The sequence below is a fragment of the Bufo gargarizans genome, chromosome 4 (assembly GCF_014858855.1).
Source record: "Bufo gargarizans isolate SCDJY-AF-19 chromosome 4, ASM1485885v1, whole genome shotgun sequence".
Taxonomy (NCBI): Eukaryota; Metazoa; Chordata; class Amphibia; order Anura; family Bufonidae; genus Bufo; species Bufo gargarizans.
In genome coordinates, this window is record NC_058083.1 from 181,801,494 (window position 1) to 181,824,923 (window position 23,430).

General features: G+C 42.2%; 1 protein-coding gene across 1 annotated transcript in view; it reads right to left on the minus strand.

Annotated features, from left to right (window-relative positions):
• Window positions 1-5,127: 5,127 nt before the first annotated feature.
• The window catches only part of MYNN (myoneurin), a 35,798-nt gene continuing 17,495 nt past the window's right edge, over window positions 5,128-23,430 (minus strand). The window contains exons 5-8 of the mRNA XM_044291837.1: window positions 9,951-10,129; window positions 9,336-9,419; window positions 8,479-8,565; window positions 5,128-6,290 (exon numbers count right to left, since the gene is read on the minus strand). Coding sequence (XP_044147772.1) covers window positions 6,028-6,290; window positions 8,479-8,565; window positions 9,336-9,419; window positions 9,951-10,129 — 613 coding nt within the window. The 3' untranslated portion in view covers window positions 5,128-6,027. The remainder of the gene's footprint in view (window positions 6,291-8,478; window positions 8,566-9,335; window positions 9,420-9,950; window positions 10,130-23,430) is intronic.

Genomic DNA, 23,430 nt, shown 5'->3' on the forward strand with positions numbered 1-23,430 from the left:
TGAGAACACATATGGTATGGTACATGCACAGCATGTAAAGGTGGGTGCACATTACACCGAATGTGTTCCAATGTCTCCTCCTGTTTCTTCATATGCAGTACAGGACGACACAATGGGCATGTCAGGCAGTCTTCACAGATGTATTGATGAGGGAGAGTTCAAAGGGCAGTACCCTCCACTATAAAATAGCTGGTGGGCAGATGACCAGATTATAAGATTTTAGTTTAGAGGTAGTTTTGTGTGTAATGCAGTAAATCTCCTCCCAGAATTTATTTATATTACGCTTTTCTCACAAATGGAGATGAAAAAAAGTATATAAAAATTAACCAAAGATGTCATGCATAAGAATTAGTCTCCATTCACACGTCCGTAGTGTATTGCGGATCCGCAATACACCTGGCCGGCACCCCCCATAAAACTGCCTGTTCTTGTCCGCAATTGCGGACAAGAATAGGACATCTTCTATTTTTTGGCGGAGTCGCGGCCCGGAAGTTTGGGGCCGCTCTCCGAAAAAGCGGATGCGAAGAGCACATAGTGTGCTCTCCGCATTCATTCCTGCCCCATTGAGAATGAATGGGTCCGCACCCGTTCCCGATATTTCGGAACGTATGCGGACGTGTGAATGGACCCCAAGTACGTAGAAAGTCAATGGTGTCACAGATGAAAGAAAATATCAGAATTCAGGCAAGCTTGATGCATATTTTATGCTAAAGTATTTCTAGAATATATCACTAGACAGTACAGAAACAGGGAACATTACATGATTTAAAAAAATGCACCTTTATTTAAAACAATAAAAATGCAACTAATATAAGCAGGTCTGGTGGACTTGGGAATCATTCCTTTTAGGCCTCATGCACACTGCCGTGTTTCACGGCCGTATGCGGGCCGTGGAACCGCGGCCTGGATCCCTCCTGAGAGCAGGAGCGCACGGCATCACTGGTTGCTATGACGCCGTGCGCTCCCTGCTGCCGGCACAGTACAGTAATACACTGGTATAGATCATACCAGTGTATCACTGTATTGCGGCGGCAGCAGGGAGCGCACGGCGTCATAGCAACCAGTGACGCCGTGCGCTCCTGCTCTCAGGAGGGATCCAGGCCGCGGTTCCACGGCCCGCATACGGCCGTGAAACACGGCAGTGTGCATGAGGCCTTAGTGTTAGAACCATTTAGAATGTATTGCACAGAATTTACTAAAAAGAAAACGCAAACACTAAATCATGAGAAGATGACAATACGCAGACAAGAATCTGTACAGTTATGCGGTCTTATAGTACAGCCCTAATGGGATTATCAAACAGAATAAGGCACTAGAATGATCTCAGGGAAAACTGTGCTGACTACTATTTCTGGAGAGAGTTTGCTATTGTCCGTAATTAGACACAGGGAGATTTATCAAGACTAACTTTTTATATACCGGACCTAATCTCTCCCCTGCTTCCACAATTAAGAAGTGCATGGTCTGTGCGCCAAAGCAGGGATCTACACCAGAAAGGGAGCCAGTGTACATCTCCGCTATAATCTATGCCAGATTATAATAAACGTGACAGGCAGCATACACCAGCCCCACACCACTCGCTGCTTTGAAAAGTGAGTAATGTGCCCAAAACGCCTTGCAAACTGAACATCATAAAAGTATGAGACCACTATCCAGCGCTGCTGGTATATAGATCAGTCCTTGGGATTAATAATATTATTTTATTAAGTCAACGCGTTTCAAGGGCGAAGTGCCCCCTTCGTCAGGACAATTTACAGAATACCTCAGGTATTTGATTTTCTGCATACAAACTTTCCTGGAACTATCGAGACAGGAAGAGCTGGGATCAGCAGCACGGCATTCCCTGACGCTGGTGGGGATAGATACCAGCTAAGGCATATACAGCTGTTGTGACTCCTCACAACAGAATCCGGTAAGCAAAATACGCACCATAATAACATACTATTGATTAGGCGGTACCACACATGAGGCGCCGTGTATTTTGTCTTTTTCTTGTCTAACTACATTGCACACCACACTTTGCGACTTTTTGGCATCAGTTTTCTGCTGCAGAGGGAATGATACATTTCTCCCTTTATTGTATTTAAAATGGGTAAATCCATGTATACCTGACCGCAGATCCCTTGTTATATGCTGCTTGCTTTGTATACAGGGCAACCTATACCCATGACTTAAAACTTCTGGGTCTACTACCTGAATGGAAAGTGGAGTGTGAATGCATACTAGATGACATCTACATATCCATTGAAAATTAGGCTAAATGCCCACTACCTATAGAGCTGCAAGAGGTAGGGGAGCATCTCAAGTATAGGTGATCAGTGTTAACGCTACTGCTACCACTGCTTTAATGTAATTCTGATGCCTAGCCAGGAGGAAATCCTAAAATGAAGTCAACTTTATCTATTATTTTCTCATGCATGGTTTCAAATCTAAAGCTGGCCATATACACCACCCCAATTTTTAACCATCTGCCTCCCACTCTCCCCTGATAGCTGCTCTCAGCGGAGATAAGGATTGGGCATGTTGGATTTCAATGTTGCCAGAGGAGTTCAGTTTCTACCAGGGGCGGATTGGCCATAGACCTTACAGGAAAATTTCCTGGTGGGCCGATACCCAGGGGGCCGCCTGGGCCCTCCTCACAGCCAGCCGGTGGAAGTTTTTGGGGATGTATTTTGTGCCGCTGGCAGCATTTTGTGATGCACTGTGGTATTTGGCTCTATTAGGGTGATATAATGTGCCACAATATGGTATTGCTGGTACTGCCTTCCATCAATTTAGACCCAACTAAAAAACGGGGGCCATTTTTAGTATTTTTCCAGGGGCCCCTAAAGTTCCCAGTCCGCCCCTGGTTCCTCCTCTCCATATCTTCTCCCAAGCCAAGCATGCATACATACATGAGCGGTGAGCGGATCGGGAGAAATAGCTGCCGTCAAAATGAGAGTACAGATGACACCTTTCTCAGAGGTATGGCTAGCTTAAAGGGAAATCTGTCAGTTCTGAGACTAGAGTAAGCAGTGTATGGTGCAGGTGACGCTGAGATTCCCTTTACGTTAAGCTGGCTACAGATATTTACCTACAGATGTGGTCATACATTTAGGATTAACAGCACATGCTAGTAAAATAACCTGGATCTGGGGATAAAGGCCCCGTACAGATTATACTATTGAACACACCATTTTCAGTGGGACCAGCTGATAATCTAACATGTATGAGGAGCTGAGGGAGAGAAGGTTTGGGCGCTTAAATTTTTAATGCCCCCTCCTTTCATTCTGCAGCGAAAGAAGCCGCTGCCACTAGAGGTGTTTGACATGGGCTTTCTCCTCTTTCCCTACAGAAAACAGATCTATACTCGGCTGAACCAAGCATGCATGTGAATGGAGGAGTTGGGATAGATAGCTGTCTAACTCATAACAAACTTCTAAACATATATGGGAAGATGTCTTCAATTTAATGCAAGTATGCACGCTGGCATGTCCACTGTCTGATGGGACTTTTTTTCAGATTGCGTGCAGAGGGTGTAGACCCACCACCCAACTGACATAATAGTGCAAAAGAGTGTGCTAAAAATGGGCCAGAAGAACCAAGATGACCTCATCATAAAAGACCCTGTTTTCATGAAGTCACATTATCCTCCAAATTTCTCCAGCATCTATTTACATATAGCAAAGCAACATTAATTAAAGAGGACCTTTCACCGATCCTGACATTGTGAACTAAGTATACAGACATGGAGAGCGGCGCCCGGGGATCTCACTGCACTTACTATTATCCCTGGGCGCCGCTCCGTTCTCCCGCTATGCCCTCTGGTATCTTCGGTCACTAAGTTATAGTAGGCGGAGTCTGCCCTTGTTCTGCTGTAGTGCTGGCCAATCGCATCGCAGAGCTCACAGCCTGGGAGAAAATAACCTCCCAGGCTGTGAGCTCTGCGCTGCGATTGGCCAGCGCTACAGCAGAACAAGGGCAGACTCCGCCTACCATAACTTTGTGACTGAAATCTCCGCCTACTATAACTTAGTGAGCGGAGATACCGGAGGGCATAGCGGGAGAACGGAGCGGCGCCCAGGGATAATAGTAAGTGCAGTGAGATCCCCGGGCGCCACTCTCCATGTCTGTATTCTTAGTTCACAGTGTCATAATCGGTGAAAGGTCCTCTTTAACAAACATGAAAGAAAATAAAAAATGCAGGAGTATTTTTATACAAGCAACATGCCTGAGGAAGCAGCCAATGCTGGGAATCAGCCTGTGGATGTCCAAAATGTATAAGGTATGAAGGGTTCAGAACAGTGCCTACATTTTTATTCCTTATACAGGCTACAGGGCTGAGACAGCAGCACATCAGATGACTCACCTGCTGTCAAAGCTAAGAAAACAACAACCCCAATCTCTGGAACTGGATGATCTAAATAAGACATGTGGTTGGGTTTGAGTGCTTGTAAACTAATGACATATTTAAAAAAAGCTGAAAGTGATTGTCCTAGATTGACAACATGGCGTATGACATCATAGAGCTCCCATTACACATTGATGTGAGTGGGCGGTATGTCATTTTGCATATGTACAGGCAGACATGATTTCCTCAACATCTTTTTAAAATGGGTCTGAGTTTGGGAGTCTTATAATGACTGAATAGTTCTGCAACTTACTAATAGAATTTGTAGTTCAATTCCTTGCCAGTTAAGATCTTTGCACTCTGTCAGTGAATGGGAACTTATGCAGGGTGAAAACAAATGCAGACATTTCTTACAGCAGACAGTAAGCACATCTCTCTCCTGTGCCAAGAGCTTGTGACTACACTGATACACTGTACCAAACTACAAATCTGTGAAAGTGGCTGTCCAAGTTAAACCTGGGCAGCAGCAGTAAATGTGATAAAATAACAGTAATATTCACCCTTTTTCTCCACAGTAGCTTTTATATCATTTTGTGGGAAAAGAGTCAGTAAAACTTGTTATTTATACATTTAAATCTCTGCTCTCTATGAGCTCAGTTGTACATGGGAACTGTCTAATCAGTGATTGATATTATTCTCTGTATAGGTGTGTATACAGAGATAGCTGTCAGTCAACGATAAGACGGTCCCATGTACAATTGAGCTCAGAAAGAGCAGAGGTTTAAATGTATAAATTACAAGTTTTACTGAATAGTTTCCCATAAAACTACATATCAATCTGCTCAGCTCCTTCTGCTCGATAACATTGCACTGCATTTCATGGTTGCAGGTTCTCTTTAAAGGTTGTCACTTTACTAGTCTTTTACTTTTTCATCTTCCATGATTTAATAAAGGAAGTTTTATGCTGGACTGGTGCTGGAACCTTGCATTTTATTTTTACCTGTCACCATGTCCTTGGTGGTAGGCAGCCTGGGAAACTGCTGCTTTTATTTCCAGAGTTTTACTATACATGATACCTAGGGCAAAGGTTCAGATATATGTCTAATGTCTTTATGTCCTCTGGCTTTTACTAAAATCCCTCTGCCTTCTAACCTGTGGAAGCAAGATCATTTCAGCAGTACTCACCCCTGTTGCACAGCCGATTCTGCCATCTCTGCTGCGCTCATGTAACCTCCTAGACTGGCTACAGGCTCTTCCGCTGAGGTCCCAACCAGAGTCTTCCTGTTCTGCTGCATTTACATTATGTAGCTGAACAGGACAACTCAGGAGCATGTCCAGGCAGGACCTTGGCGGAATAGACTGCAGCCAGTCCAAAAGGTTCACGTGAGCGCAGCGGAGATGGCGGGGCAACAGAAGGGTATGTACTGCAGTCTTCCACAGGGGGCAGAGAGATATTAGTAAAAGCCCAGAGGACCCCTTTAAGCTAAATACAGTTCTGTAAACATTCTACCACATTAAATTATTTATCAAGAAATAGGACTGGCAAATGTGCTGGTAAAACAATACAAGAAAATGTATGACGGTATATCACATCAAAAAAAGTGTTCCTCTAGAAAGCAGGAAAGTGCAGCTCTAAAACTCCAGCTTAGGCTCAGCCTACAGAAAGAGTATGTTGTCTGATTTTAGACAGTTCTCTGTCAGTACATTTGCTGTAAAAATATAAACTGTGGCTCTGAATAGCTGTTGACTGACGTCCTCAACAAAGAGTCAGAAGAGAGACACTGATTATCTGATACAGGCAGCAACATCTGGTGGTCTTCTGGGCCAATATGGAGAGTGAGAGGCAAGAACAACTCGGACGGTTTCAAGTCCAGACAGTCTGGAGCTGAACTGTTCTTTGCCGTGTCTTCCTCACTGAGGCTTCTGTCAGTAGGTTCTGCTTCATCTGTTTCTTCATTTCCTGCAATGCATTAAAGGGGCTTTCTGGTTTAAAATGCCATTTTCACATACTAGGGGACATTTACTGATCATGTTGTGCCAGAAGTATGGTGCAAAATACGCTAAAAATAATGGCCTTTTGATTTCCGCCAAATACAGCAAATGTTTTCTCCTTTTCGCCAGAAAGAATGAAACGGGCAAAACAAGTTTGAATGCCAAAGTGGATGTAGCTACAAATTGGCGTATATTATGCCTCATTTATCAACTTATGTTCTGCTTAAAAGGCGCAAATTGTAGCAGTAGTTTAAAAATAAGGTGAAACATATAGCTACTTTTGATTTGCAATGTTAGTATTTTTCTGGCGCAAAACACGCCATTATTGATCAATGTTCCTCACCGAGTTAAGAAAATCTTACTTAATAAGGCTCTATCCATATCTGTGTTAAGGTTTCTGTTGTAAATGGAAACCATGATGCAGTGCTGCATTTGGCATATGACGGACACCAACAGTACCCAGCAGACCCTTTTGACTTACAGTAGAGTTTGTCATGGTGCCTGTTTTTTTTTTTTTTTTTTTTTTAAGGAAGAGTGGCTCTGTCTTTGGCGCTACTCTTCCCATCAAATGTTACGGAGGCTGACGGAGCCTCCGAAGCAGATGTGAACATAGCCTAAAAGAGGTTCTTCTGTTCAGGATGCTAGTCTGTTAGCCAGAATGGATAGGAAGAGTGACTCACCGAGTCACTAGGGGACTAGTTCAATGGACCCCATGTAATGACTGGTAGCGTTGATGTAGAAATAAACACCTGTTTTTGATTCCCTGACATAACAGCTGATCAATAGGGGTCAAAGCAGAGGACACGCTTAAAAGGTGTTGTCTCACTTCCAACATTGATATTTATGTTGAAAATAAGGCCAGAGTAAACCACTTACTAATGCACTCTGTTTCAATAGTGCCTCTTCTGGCTATGCTTCCTTTTGTAGTCCCTCAAAGAATGCTCATTATCAGGGGTTGCTACGTCTGCTCACTGCATACTTAAGGGCCGGCCTCTTGGGTGGCTGGATTGGGGGGAGCGTGTATAACCACACATGCACAGTAGCTACCTTCCTGGCCTCCTCGTATATGTTGTCTTGAACAGCAGCAGGCAATGGCAGTAGCCTTGGAGCTGTTCAAGAGAAGAAAACCTTGTCATAGGGGGAATCACTCTAGCAAAAAAAGGATTTACCAAAAATGTTATCATAATTTACACTATTGAGCCGAAATGCCAGATTTCCTTTCTCTCTTTATACCTGCAATGACCTTTTTTTCTACTCAGCGCATGCACGGCTAAAGCTACCCTTTCTTATTAAAGAAAATCCTTTACCATAACGTGCTGTAATGGCTGGATATCTCAAAAGACCCAGATTCAGACTATTTCTCAGCTGCATTCCCCCACAGCAATCCTGTCATTGGCCTGTGCGTTATGTACTAATGCATATTGAGGACTCCTAAGCTCAGCGATATACTGGAGAGGACTCCTAAGTGCTTCAGTACATGGACGCTTTGCTGGGTAACTGTGGGGGAAGGTATGTGATTAGAAAAATAAAAATGGCATTCTGTTGAACTCTAAACAGATACATTAGCATTTTAAAAAATTCTGACACTACTATTTTTGGAAAACAATATCAGTTGTGACTTTTACAATAGCGCCTAAGCAACTCATGACAAACCATTAAAAAAATGGCCCTAGTTGTCCCATGATGAATTCATAAGCAGCAAATAATATAGCTGCTATAGGTTATAGTTGCAAAACGACTTTCAGTTTCATATCTATGGAAGAATCCAACTGTGGCAAACACCAAGGCAGAAATAATCAGTTTTCCGGTATATAAGAGTGGACATAAATCATTCTTCAATTATGTCGAGGTTCATGTTACCACCCAAAAAAGTGTATGTAATGAGATCTGTCCTTATCGGCACATTTCTGGGTAGAAAATCGTTGTGTATGTGCCACTTCGTTCTACACAAATACCTTTGTGTTGAAGTTTTTTTATTGTTCATTTGTTTCCTAAATTAAAAAGCTTTTGAAATAGTCTCCAGTAAACATGTTCCTACCATTTTGTTGTTGCAGAGTCCGTACAACTCCTGTACATAGCTGGATGCGCTGCTGCTTCTGACAGATTTACAGCACACGGCTCCTGGCTCTGTGTGTAGAGAGAACATCTCTACTTACCATTGTGCATTTTCAGCTTGTGCTTCTTCAAATTTTTCACATCAGTATAGGCGTTTCCACAAACGTCACAGACAAACGGCCTTTCTCCTGTATTCAGAATATAAAGTAAAATGTCATGCTCCATATACAACAGCCTGTAACCATGCAATTTATTATATTATCTTTTAAAGCACTCTGTTGTTGTCGCCATGAATTTTAGGGCACATAGCTTGCATAATTGTCTAATCACAAACAAACTTGTAGCTGTACCTTTACATGTTCGTTCTCTTCTAACGAGTTACTGAACAAAACCCATACAAGGATTCAAGTAAAAGCTCAGAGTTCTACAGCTTAAAATGTAACTATCATTTAATAAAACGTTTCACATGTTCTAATGACATGTCAAAAGTTTTCATTGGTGGGTGTCAGGGTGCCGAAACCCCCAACACTCTCTATATTAAGGGGCAGAATCAACTGAGCGCCATACCCCTTGAGCTTTGATTGGCTCTCCTCAGAGAGCTGAGTGTGGGGTATATGGATCCATAAAATGTATCCGAGTCCATACACTACATGCTCATCTCTGTAAGGATTAGTGGTTAAAGATGAAGAGGCACAGCACTGAGAGGAGCACCTGTGCCCCTCCATTTTAGCGACTGTTGGGGGTCTTAGCAACAAGGCTCCAACCAATCAAAACGTCTGACATGTCAAAAGTTTTATAAAATGATAATTATTCTTTAAAGGGTTTTTCCGAGATTTTTAACTGAGCATTGGGGGTCTGACACCTGGGACCCCCACTGATCAGTGGCACATAGCATAACAGACTGACATCTGTACTTATATTTTTATGAAAAAGTAAGCTATTGTTACCAGTGACCTACCTGTATGAGACCGAAAGTGCTTATTAAGTTCTCCAGAAGAAATGAAACTCTTTCCACAAACTCCACAGATGTAAGGTTTCTCCCCTAGAAATTGCATAAAGTCAAAAATAAGTGCACACTGAAGATAACAATACAAAAGGGATTCATGAAGCATGTAGATGTATGTAATGCAGTAGTCAGGGTTACACCCCTTACACTATAATTATACTCCATCATACATATATCTTAGGTATATCCTGCTACCGGGAGGTCTAGAAATCTGAAAACGTATATGGACTTGGGGGTCCATTCACACGTCAGTAGTGTATTGCGAATCCGTAATACACCCGGCTGGCACCCCCATATAAATTACTATTCTTATCCGCAATTGCGAACAAGAATAGAACATGCTCTATTTTTTTCCTGAGCTGCGCTCTGGAAATGCGAATGTGCACAGCACACTGTGTGCTGTCCGCATCCATTCCTGCCCCATTGAGAATGAATGGGTCTGCCCCCGTTCCGCAATGGAACGGATGCGGACCCATTCTGCAGACGTGTGAATGGAGCCTAACCCCCCACCTTGCACTTGTATGCACCACTGAAGGATCTAGTACACACTAAGACTACTTTGATTACCTGTATGTTTCCTTGCATGAGTAATCAGAGAACTGGAGACAGCAAATGCTTTTCCGCAGGTGTCACAGACATAGGGTTTCTCACCGGTGTGTCGCCGGACATGGTAGGTCAGGGTGCTAGCCTGTGCAAATCGCTGACCACACCTGTCACAGACATATGGCTTTTCTCCACTGTGTTTTCTAACAAGAAGAAAACAAAACTTTGCTATAAAAGAGATTATATACACACACACACACATACATACACCTCGAAAGAGGAAAAAGGTTATGGTCTTAATTCAGCCATAGTGACAGTATTATCACATCATAGCATAGAATACCGTATTGTTCAGACTATAAGATGCACCAGCGGTTTAGATAACAGAAAAAGAAAAATATATATATATATTTTGTACTTATTCAACCATCCATGGTAATTTATTGAAGTGGAGGGGGTAAAATCATTAACTTTGGGGTCTAGCATAGAGAAGGTTACTAGTTTTAGTCAGCTCTTGTTAAACTTAGTGTGATCTGCTGACCATTGTAACAAACAGCAAAGGTGCATGTGGTCACCTTGTTAAATGTACCTGTCCCTTGTACATGTCTCCGGCTCTGTATTGTCCCACCATGCTTGTTTTGCTAAAAAAATTTAGGTAATTATTTCTTACTCTCCATGAGCATAACATTATACAACTACACACACACACATTATACACACACACTGTGAGAGACGTGTATCTGGTTTGAAGACATTATTCTGTAGTACACATTTTTGTCCACAAGATGGCCGAAAGCCAGATGTTTGAGCCATGTGTGCATTCTTTTGTTTAAGGTAAATAAGGTTGGGGGAAGAGGGGGATTACATTACAGTTTCCAAATATACCTATGAACACAGTTGTAGTTGCTGAAACCACTCAGGTTAAGGAGCCAATAGTCTCTTCTTAAGGAACACCCCTTTTGTGATGTCATGTCTGCTATTTAAGTCAATGTAATGTGAATAAAGGGGCGCGTCTCTTGTACCATGACTGAGGGAAGAGAGAAGATGCTTTCATGAAACCACCTAGTGTGTCTGGTCTCATTATAAGCTGTATGGCATGCACATACTAATACTTCTAATTGATTTGGCACCACACAAAGAAGAAGGAAAGCGCATGAATTGCGCTGACAGAATTGGCGCCCGACCGTGGGGCAGACAGCTTGCGTAACTTCCGATTCAAACGTCACGAGAGCGACTTAAACGGAACCATCAGACGAGATCATATGCCGGCAAGGTAAGAAAGCTTTATTTCTTACGAATCTCCTCTGAAACTTCCGCTTTTGTGGGTTCTCAAGAGTTGAATTGGTGTTATTGCGATATAAGGGTTCAAATTATAGCTGATCTGTCCGTAAGAACCCGTTTGAGTATTCCTTCTTTGTGTGGTAGAACATACTGAAACTAAACGGAAGTTGTTAGACAGCTGAGTCGGATATCCTGTGACGTAGAATTGGATCCCAGCCAAGTTCTGATAAGAGAGTCTTGGACCAATGCTCTGACGAGAGTGTTTGAAGACTCATGAGTAGTGACCAGGGGTCCTCATGAGTGTGTAGGATTAACACCAATTGCATAGTAGTAAGCAATTGGAGGTTATTAAGTTGGTGCCCTGCACAAGAGAGATTGTGGGTTCAATACTATTATATCATTTGAGCTTTGTGCAACTGCACTTAAGTTAGTGGGTTCGGTGGCGATTACTTATAGTAATCGGATACCGTTTGAGCTTTGTGCAACTACGCTTAAGTTTGCGGGTTTGATAAGTAGCAATTGTTAAGTTGGTGCCCTACAATGATGGGTAATTCTAATGTTACAGGATATAGTGAGGAGATGTTAACAGCAGCTCAGTTGATGAAAGAAAGAAAGGAAAGTTTCAGTTAGGAATAAAAGTTGAAAGCATTCTGTCATACTAAATAGCAGCGATTTCCGCTATTAACCGGAAATACGTAGTATTGTGTAAGAGTTCCCCCTAGAGGCTGCATATCGAAACTAAAGTTGCAGTTATGAAGTTAAAATCGTTCATGTGTGCAATTGAGATGCCAGAAACCGGTAGATTAAATGAAAGTTTGTGGATAAGTGTATTGAAGGAAAACAGACGTTGGTTGAAGGATTATAATAGGCTGGTGCATACTGAGTTATGGTGGAAAGTGTATATGGAAGTGACTGAGAGAAATTGAAGTAAGTTGGAGAAATGATGAGCATTTCTTATTGCAAGATGGAGGATTTTAAATCATACAGAGAACAAAGAAGTTGCCATGAGGCATCCCTTCCCCCACCACATCTGTTGTAACTTTAAAAAGTAATCCTGGGTCTTCTTCTGTCAGCCCTCCTCTACACCATGTACTGGAATGTGCTTATCAGCACCCCCCACTGTGTCTTCTACTCCCTCCATCCCTTTCACATCCCCCTCTGTGCTCAACACCACTCCATATGGGGGTTGGGGGGGGGGGATGGGGGCTGGTAATTAGTAATGCAAAAATGCAGACTGTGAAGATAATAAAGTGTGTTGTTTGTGGATCTCAAAGACAGGACACAATTCCTATCATAGTTCCCAGCACTGGATTAGATCCAATGATGTTTGCAAAAATAACCTTTCCAGATTGTATGTCCCAACAGTTTAAAATGTGCCTGCAGAGATCATTCCTATGATGCCAATTGGAAGTGTCCAATCCTATCAATCTAAGGTTTCACCCATTCTTAGTCCTTATTCAGATATGAGTGAAAATGTAGGGATATCTGCATCATTGTATGATGTATGACATCTATCACTCCCAGTAGTAACATCTGTTATTGGTGAGATTTGAAAAATGTAGTCCAATGTAGAGCTGGGGATTTACTGCATAATGAAGATCATTGAGTCTGGGAGGAAGCAATTAGGTAATTAGTCAGTCACATTGTCATCAGGACAGGACATAGAGTGTGGAGAAAGTTTTCACTAGACTCCAGGAAAGTTGGGTGGATTTGGATTTTTGAGCTTACTTTAGATGCATGAGAAAATCCTAAGTGCTGCTTTTGTGGATGGTTTTAAGAATCATCTAGAAAGGTCAAGTGTTGGCTAGGCTTGAGAGAAGTTCATTTTGTCCCTCCATTTTGTTAAAGTTAAATCAAACAAAGGCCTAAGGCAGGTGTGGCTGCCTATCAGTCCTCCCCACTAGAGGGGGGAGGAAGACTTTGGATGAACTTGCCCACTTCCTCGCCTGTGGGAGGAGCTACAAATATTCAGCCCCTTCAAATGAAACGCCCATAGAGAATTAACAACCCAGAATCAAATACTGGATTTATTATTCTATACAATATACTAATGCAATTCCTCTGCTCTCACCAATTAATTGCCGTCTTAAGGGTGTGCAAAATTAGATCCAACTATTCTGCTGCATCTGGAGGGGGGAGGAGTAGTAGTAGTAGGGCCTTCTGGGAGTAATAAATACAAATACTTTCCCACCTCTGTAAATAAAAATAAAAATTCACATGACTGTCTCCAATTAATAACCACATTTTTGAGTTTCTGGTAGATAATTTCAGGTTCTTGGAAGATGGATCATCTCGGACAGGATATGCTGTTCCTACTTAATCTGATGTTGTCAAGAAAGAACCACTCCCTCCAGCAATGTTAGTGCAGGAGACAGAGCTGAAGACACTCGCTGAGGTTTGTAAGATGGCTGAGGGTAAGACTACTAACATCCAGGTATGCCTTCGGTATCACTCATTATTATGGTCTAATCTGGTGAAGCAGAGATTTTGTTTGATCCATGGGTAAGCCCATCAATAATGAATGCTGTGTATGAAAGATGTTTGATGCCCTGATGCTGCCTGAGAAGGTAGAGGCTAAGCTATTACCTGAAGTCCACGCTGAGTGGAAGTCTGTGTGATACAGGATGGCTTAGGGCCAGTGGACTTCCAAAAAGTTTGCCTTTTTCAGATACAGGTTACAAAGGCTGAAAGGAAACATCAAAGGATAAAGGTAGAAGTGATGATTGGACTCTGGAGAGTTGGTAATAAACTCTTCCTTCAGAGGGCACTCTACCTAAAGAGGATGGATTTACAACGTGGGCAAATCAAGAGAGGTGTGATTGGGTTCTGTGGTGGACGGCTCCTGGGTTCAACAATGCTGCCACTAGGTTAGTTGAAGATGAATACTGTAATAATGATGGGAGAACTATGGGAGTTCCAGGAAGGCATATGCCCAGGTCATCTTACCCATTTCAGAGACTGCGGATTTACTACATTCAGAACAAAGGTGGAACAGTGTGAATATGTCTGTGTCCATATTGATCTCTTTCCAGGATATTCGGAGATTTGGCCTGTAGCAAAGGCTACAACTAAAAGATACTGACTGAGGTGAGAGTACCTACCCCTAGGGCTTTTCTCCATCCGGTACAAATCTAACCGGAAGATATGTCTAAGTCCTTATGAAGTACTCTTTGGGAATGCTCCTGGATTAGGTGTCTATTTCCCCAATAGTTCCAGATGCAGCATAGTAGTTTTCCAAAATTATGTTGTCTGTTGTACAAATGAATTATCTAATGTATATTTCCAAGTTTTAGTTGTTTCCTAGAATCCGGACTGTATAGAAGCAATTCATTCTTTACAATCATGAGATTGGGTAGTGGTGAAACGAGAGACCTGTGGAAAGACCTAGAGCTACGGTTTGAAGATCTACATCAAGTCCTGATGACCGCCGCAACTGCTGTCGAATTGCAAGGAGAAACCGGTCGTATTGCAATCAAGTGCCAGGACTATAAGAGCCATAATGTTTTGTTTCATGTTATATTGTTTGGTCCATATTGGACAAAAGGGAAATCACAATCAAATTCCAACACTGTTATATTATCAAGATGAGTCAGGAACAACTAAGTTGACTTTTGCAGTATAGTGGACTGTAAGACAGATGACAGATAGGACACTTGGTTTTGGTCTGATAAGTACATCTGTGTGACTGGAACTGACCCAGTCTATAGTAATTGTGTTTAGATATGACCATACCAACTGTGGATATTGGAGATTAACAGAATGGAGGACTAGTCTGAAGTGTTGGGAATATAAACCAGTGGAAACTACCTCTAGAGTCAGGAAAGCTGAAGGGTTGTTGCAAAGGATGACTATCCTGAAGGGAACACCACCAAACAGTTGTAAACATGATGAGTGTAATCCTCTGTTCCTGTCCATTAGAAATCCTATCTAACAGGATATATGTGTTAGGAGCCTGTGTAAGTGACAAAGATCCCCTAGGCAAATCTAGAGTGTTGGTAAGGAAGAAACTTCAAAGTTCAGTCGTATCTGTGGCTCCTACGTCCTTACCTATAATTGACAATTAAATATTTGGCCTATTTAAAAATATGACAAACTGGCCTTAGAAACAGGATTTTATACAGGAAAGCCCTTTGGTGTTTTCCCTCCAGGATATTGTTCTTACATAATTTAGCTGAATGAGACGAGTAGTGACTCTAACGTTCACTCTGACAGTTGGTTTATGAACGCAGATATCTGGTGATTGTGTGGAGATTTGAAACTCCGACCCAGGATGCAGGTGGAATGAAGTGGCCAATGTACCCTGATCAAGTACTGATGCCATTTGTTCTATTCTCACCTCCTGAGTGGGATCAAATCAGAAAACAATGTCCGGTCAAGACAAAAGAGGTCACTCCTACATCCTTTCACTCACGTGTATACATGGATGCCATAGGAGTCTGTAGTAGAGTTTCTGACTAATTTAAAGCAAAAAGTCAGATAGTTGCAGGATTTGAGTCATTAACTCCCATGATTAGTAAAAAAAAAAAAAAAAAAAAAAAATTGGATTGGGTTAACATATCTATTGTCATCAACAGATTTGTAAATTGCACCTGTGATGCTGTGAAGGGAATGGTGGAACAACTGAGCTCTTTTCCGGTGATGACTCTACAGAACCGACTGGTCCTTGACAGCAGAAAAAGAAGGGGTCTACAGGAACTGCTGCATCTACATCCCGGACAACATTGCCTCTGATGGAAGGATCACCAAGGATCTGAGGGAATTGATGGACTTTATCAAATGAACTGATGGAAGAACTTATGAAATTAATATCATGGACGAATAATGTTTTGGAAACTGATTCAGCGACTACAATGCGTTTAGAATTTGGTTTTAACAGGCTGTTATATAGTTCTACATTTTAGGAAAATTGTTTTTAAAAATGTATAATACATCCATGCCCACACTCTGTATGTGTGCTGTGCCCCTGTCAAAGACAAAAATGATTCCATCCTGAAGTAAATAAAACCTTGTTGATGGTTGCGGGTTAAATAGGACAAGGTGAAGGCAAACCCGAAAGGGAGTTGAGGGGACCTGGTGAAGCAATAAGGAAAGTCCAGCTCTTCGCTGTTTAGGGCGTTGGGAGAGTACCTCACTTTGCCTGTTCACCTTTGGTCTATTTCCCGCAAAAGGAGGGATTTGTGAGAGACGTGTATCTGGTTTGAAGACATTATTCTGTAGTACACATTTTTGTCCACAAGATGGCCGAAAGCCAGATGTTTGAGCCATGTGTGCATTCTTTTGTTTAAGGTAAATAAGGTTGGGGGAAGAGGGGGATTACATTACAGTTTCCAAATATACCTATGAACACAGTTGTAGTTGCTGAAACCACTCAGGTTAAGGAGCCAATAGTCTCTTCTTAAGGAACACCCCTTTTGTGATGTCATGTCTGCTATTTAAGTCAATGTAATGTGAATAAAGGGGCGCGTCTCTTGTACCATGACTGAGGGAAGAGAGAAGATGCTTTCATGAAACCACCTAGTGTGTCTGGTCTCATTATAAGCTGTATGGCATGCACATACTAATACTTCTAATTGATTTGGCACCACACAAAGAAGAAGGAAAGCGCATGAATTGCGCTGACACACACACACACACACACATTATATACACACACACAGCTCTGAAGCACACACATTATACAACTACACACAGCTCTGAAGCACACACATTATACACAGAGCTCTAAAGCGCACACATTATACACACACACAGCTCTGAAGCACACACATTATACACACACACAGCTCTGAAGCACACACATTATACACACACACACACATTATACACACACACACACACATTATATACACACACACAGCTCTGAAGCACACACATTATACAACTACACACAGCTCTGAAGCACACACATTATACACAGAGCTCTAAAGCGCACACATTATACACACACACAGCTCTGAAGCACACACATTATACAACTACACACAGCTCTGAAGCACACACATTATACACACACACACATTATACACACACACACAGCTCTGAAGCACACACATTATATACACACACACACACCGCTCTGAAGCACACACATTATACATACACACAGCTCTGAAGCACACACATTATACACACACACAGCTCTGAAGCACACACATTATACAACTACACACAGAGCTCTGAAGCACACACATTATACACACACACAGCTCTGAAGCACACACACTATACATACACACAGCTCTGAAGCACACACACATTATACACACACACAGCTCTGAAGCACACACACATTATACACACACACAGCTCTGAAGCACACACACATTATACACACACACAGCTCTGAAGCACACACATTATACACTCAGCTCTGAAGCACACACAGAGCTCTGAAGCACACACATTATACACACACACATTATACACACACACACAGCTCTGAAGCACACACATTATACACACACACATTATACACACACACACACAGCTCTGAAGCACACACATTATACACACACACATTATACACACACACACACAGCTCTGAAGCACACACATTATACACACACACAGCTCTGAAGCACACACACTATACATACACACAGCTCTGAAGCACACACACATTATACACACACACAGCTCTGAAGCACACACACATTATACACACACACAGCTCTGAAGCACACACACAGCTCTGAAGCACACACACATTATACACACACACAGCTCTGAAGCACACACACTTTTTACACACACACAGCTCTGAAGCACACACACATTATACACACACACAGCTCCGAAGCACACACACTATACATACACACAGCTCTAAAGCACACACACTATACATACACACAGCTCTAAAGCACACACACATTATACACACACACAGCTCTGAAGCACACACATTATACAACTACACACAGAGCTCTGAAGCACACACACTATACACACACACAGCTCTGAAGCACACACACATTATACACACACACAGCTCTGAAGCACACACAATATACACACACACACACACACACACACACACACACACAGCTCTGAAGCACACACATTATATACACACACAGCTCTGAAGCACACACATTATATAAACACACACAGCTCTGAAGCACACACATTATACACACACACACAGCTCTGAAGCACACACATTATACACACACACAGCTCTGAAGCACACACATACACACACACAGCTCTGAAGCACACAAATTATACACACACAGCTCTGAAGCACACATACACATTATACATACACAGCTCTGAAGCACACACATTATACACACACACACAGCACACACATTATACACACACACAGCTCTGAAGCACACACATTATACACACACACAGCTCTGAAGCACACACATTATACACACACACAGCTCTGAAGCACACACATTATACACACACACACACACACACACACACACACAGAGCTCTGAAGCACACACATTATATACACACACACACAGAGCTCTGAAGCACACACATTATATACACACACACAGAGCTCTGAAGCACACACACATTATACACACACACAGCTCCGAAGCACACACACATTATACACACACACAGCTCCGAAGCACACAAACATTATACACACACACAGCTCTGAAGCACACACACTATACATACACACAGCTCTGAAGCACACACACATTATACACACACACAGCTCTGAAGCACACACATTATACAACTACACACAGAGCTCTGAAGCACACACACTATACACACACACAGCTCTGAAGCACACACACATTATACACACACACAGCTCTGAAGCACACACAATATACACACACACACACACACACACAGCTCTGAAGCACACACATTATATACACACACACAGCTCTGAAGCACACACATTATACACACACACAGCTCTGAAGCACACAAATTATACACACACACAGCTCTGAAGCACACAAATTATACACACACACAGCTCTGAAGCACACACACACATTATACATACACAGCTCTGAAGCACACACATTATACACACACACAGCTCTGAAGCACACACATTATACACACACACAGCTCTGAAGCACACACATTATACACACACAGCTCTGAAGCACACACATTATACACACACACAGCTCTGAAGCACACACATTATACACACACACAGCTCTGAAGCACACACACATTATACACACACACACACACACACACACACACAGAGAGCTCTGAAGCACACACATTATATACACACACACACACACACACAGAGCTCTGAAGCACACACATTATATACACACACACACAGAGCTCTGAAGCACACACATTATATACACACACACAGAGCTCTGAAGCACACACATTATATACACACACACACAGAGCTCTGAAGCACACACATTATATATACACACACAGAGCTCTGAAGCACACACATTATATACACACACACAGAGCTCTGAAGCACACACATTATACACACACACAGCTCTGAAGCACACACATTATACACACACACAGCTCTGAAGCACACACACATTATACACACACACAGCTCTGAAGCACACACACTATACACACACACACACAGCTCTGAAGCACACACATTATACACAGAGCTCTGAAGCACACACATTATACACAGAGCTCTAAAGCGCACACATTATACACACACACAGCTCTGAAGCACACACATTATATAAACACACACAGCCCTGCTACACATGCACACATTTATCTTTAATAAAAACCTCACATTTCTGCTCTTCCTGGTCTAGCTCCTTCTACTGATGGCATCATCAAAGGTCCTCAAACTGCAGTTACGGTGGTTATCCGAGCCTATAAAAAGCTCCCCCATATGCCGGGCCCCTCACAGGTAATATACTTACCTGGCTCCCTGCTCTGCTCCTGGTCCCCGCACCGCCGCTGCAGCTTCTCCCTGTGCACGGATGGGGGGGGAGCAGCCAATGGCAGGCAGAGACAGAGACGAGCCTCTCTAGAGTCACCCGCAACGCTAGGGAGGCTCGTCCCCGCCTGCTTCCCCCCCCCCGACTCCGGAGGTTTTCATCCGCACACGGGGAGCAGCTGCAGCTGCGGTGCGGGGACCAGGAGCCAGGTAAGTATATTCAATGTGAGGGGCCCGGCATATGGAGGAGCTTTTTATACTCTTGGATAACCCCTTTAAAGTTTTCATCTCCTTTTTACTGCAGCCTTGGGACCTTCCGAATGGAGAGGGCTGTGTTTCTCACAGTCCTCTCCATGTTCACTCTCCCTCCTCTCCTGCTTGTCCTGATCACACAGATTGTTGTCGGGCAGGGAGAGAGAGGTGTGCAGATGCCTCTTGGAGCAGTGGGAGCATTGCTGTAACTCCTAGAGGCTCAGCTATCCCTGTAACTGCCGCACCCTCTCAACTTTGATTGACAGAGTCAGGTGTGATGAGATTATCACTGCCTGATCTCATCAGTGGGAAGGGCACGGCAGTTGCAGAGAGAGCTGAGCCTCTAGGAGTTAGGCCTCTTGCACACGACCTCAAAAAAATACGAATTACATCCGAGTGCATTCCGTTTTTTGCGGAACGTAACAGCTGGCCCCTGGTAGAACAGTACTATTCTTGTCAGTTATGCGGACAATAATAGGACATGCTCGATCTTTGAACGGAACGGAAAAATGGAAATATGGAAAAGGAAGGCATACGGAGTACCTTCCGTTTTTTTGCGGATCCATTAAATGATTAAATGAATGGTTCCATATACAGTTCACACAAAAAAACTTCTGGGGGAAAGAGGCATTACAGCAATGCTCCCATTGCTGCTAGAGGCTCATTTGCATAATAAAACATAATTTTTCTCAGCAATGCGGGCACATATGAACATGGGACCAACACAGATCCCTTCAGCTGCCAAGCGCACATGCAAAAGGTCAGCCAGCTTCATGGGTACAAATCTGCTGATAGATGTCCTTTAGGGAAGCAGTCAGTGAGGTCTGGCGCTGCTGGATCGCTCAAGACGCAGGCACTTATTAGCAAAAAAAAAATTCCTGCTAAAAAGTGCATCTTATAGTCCATAAATATGGTATTTCTTAACAGTCTCAAGTCTACAGGGTCATTTATCAAAGACCAGCATGTACTACACCAGTCTTGATATCCCCCTGCACTGTGGAAAGACTTCTTTAACCCTTTCATGACTGTGCCCAAAAAGGCTTGAATGTCAAGGCAACGTTTTGTGATTTTGTGCACCTGGTGGTTTAGTGACCGTAGCTTTTTTATTTGTTTGACTACAAAAATTATTTTTGCGTTTCACACTTAGGACTTTTTAATAGAATGTTGTTTTTAGGTTTAATTTGGAGGAAAACTGCTAATTATAATATATATTTTTATTATAGTTTTTTATTTCTTAAATATTAAAACCAACACAAAAATGTATTATTGCAATGGGTTACCTATTTTGTGATGATCGTTTTCATATATAGCAGGTATAGATTTGATAGAATGGGGAGACTATTGTGACGGTTTCTGTTAGCGACTGCATTTTTAATATTTTTTTTATTTGTATTTTTGATTATAATTTTTTTAACTTATATTTAAATTTTTTTTTTGCCACAATCTGTCCCCCATGAGGTCATTAACCACTTCAGCCCCGCTAGGTGAAACCCCCTTCATGACCAGGCCACTTTTTACACTTCGGCACTACACTCCTTTCACCGTTTATCGCTCGGTCATGCAACTTACCACCCAAATGAATTTTACCTCCTTTTCTTCTCACTAATAGAGCTTTCATTTGGTGGTATTTTATTGCTGCTGACATTTTTACTTTTTTTGTTATTAATCAAAATGTAACGATTTTTTTGCAAAAAAATGACATTTTTCACTTTCAGCTGTGAAATTTTGCAAAAAAAACGACATCCATATATAAATTTTTCGCTAAATTTATAGTTCTACATGTCTTTGATAAAAAAAAAAAATGTTTGGGCAAAAAAAAAATGGTTTGGGTAAAAGTTATAGCATTTACAAACTATGGTACAAAAATGTGAATTTCCGCTTTTTGAAACGGCTCTGATTTTCTGAGCACCTGTCATGTTTCCTGAGGTTCTACAATGCCCAAACAGTAGAAAACCCCCACAAATGACCCCATTTCGGAAAGTAGACACCCTAAGGTATTCGCTGATGGGCATAGTGAGTTCATAGAACTTTTTATTTTTTGTCACAAGTTAGCGGAAAATGATGATGTTTTTTTCATATTTTTTTTTTTCTTACAAAGTCTCATATTCCACTAACTTGCGACAAAAAATAAAAAATTCTAGGAACTCACCATGCCCCTCACAGAATACCTTGGGGTGTCTTCTTTCCAAAATGGGGTCACTTGTGGCGTAGTTATACTGCCCTGGCAATTTAGGGGCCCAAATGTGTGAGAAGAACTTTGCAATCAAAATGTGTAAGAAATGACCGGTGAAATCCGAAAGGTGCACTTTGGAATATGTGCCCCTTTGCCCACCTTGGCCTCAAAAAAGTGTCACACATCTGGTATCGCCGTACTCAGGAGAAGTTGGGGAATGTGTTTTGGGCTGTCATTTTACATATACCCATGCTGGGTGAGAGAAATATCTTGGCAAAAGACAACTTTTCCAATTTTTTTATACAAAGTTGGCATTTGACCAAGATATTTTTCTCACCCAGCATGGGTATATGTAAAATGACACCCCAAAACACATTGCCCAACTTCTCCTGAGTACGGCGATACCAGATGTGTCACACTTTTTTGCTGCCAAGGTGGGCAAAGGGGCACATATTCCAAAGTGCACCTTTCGGATTTTGCAGGGCATTTTTTACACATTTTGATTGCAAAGTACTTCTCACACATATGGGCCCCTAAATTGCCAGGGCAGTATAACTACGCCACAAGTGACCCCATTTTGGAAAGAAGACACCCCAAGGTATTCCGTGAGGGGCATGGCGAGTTCCTAGAATTTTTTATTTTTTGTCGCAAGTTAGTGGAATATGAGACTTTGTAAGGAAAAAAGAAAAAAAAAGAAAAATCATCATTTTCCGCTAAATTGTGACAAAAAATAAAAAATTCTAGGAACTCGCCGTGCCCCCCACGGAATACCTTGGGGTGTCTTCTTTCCAAAATGGGGTCACTTGTGGCGTAGTTATACTGCCCTGGCAATTTAGGGGCCCAAATGTGTAAGAAGTACCTTGAAATCAAAATGTGTAAAAAATGGCCTGCGAAATCCGAAAGGT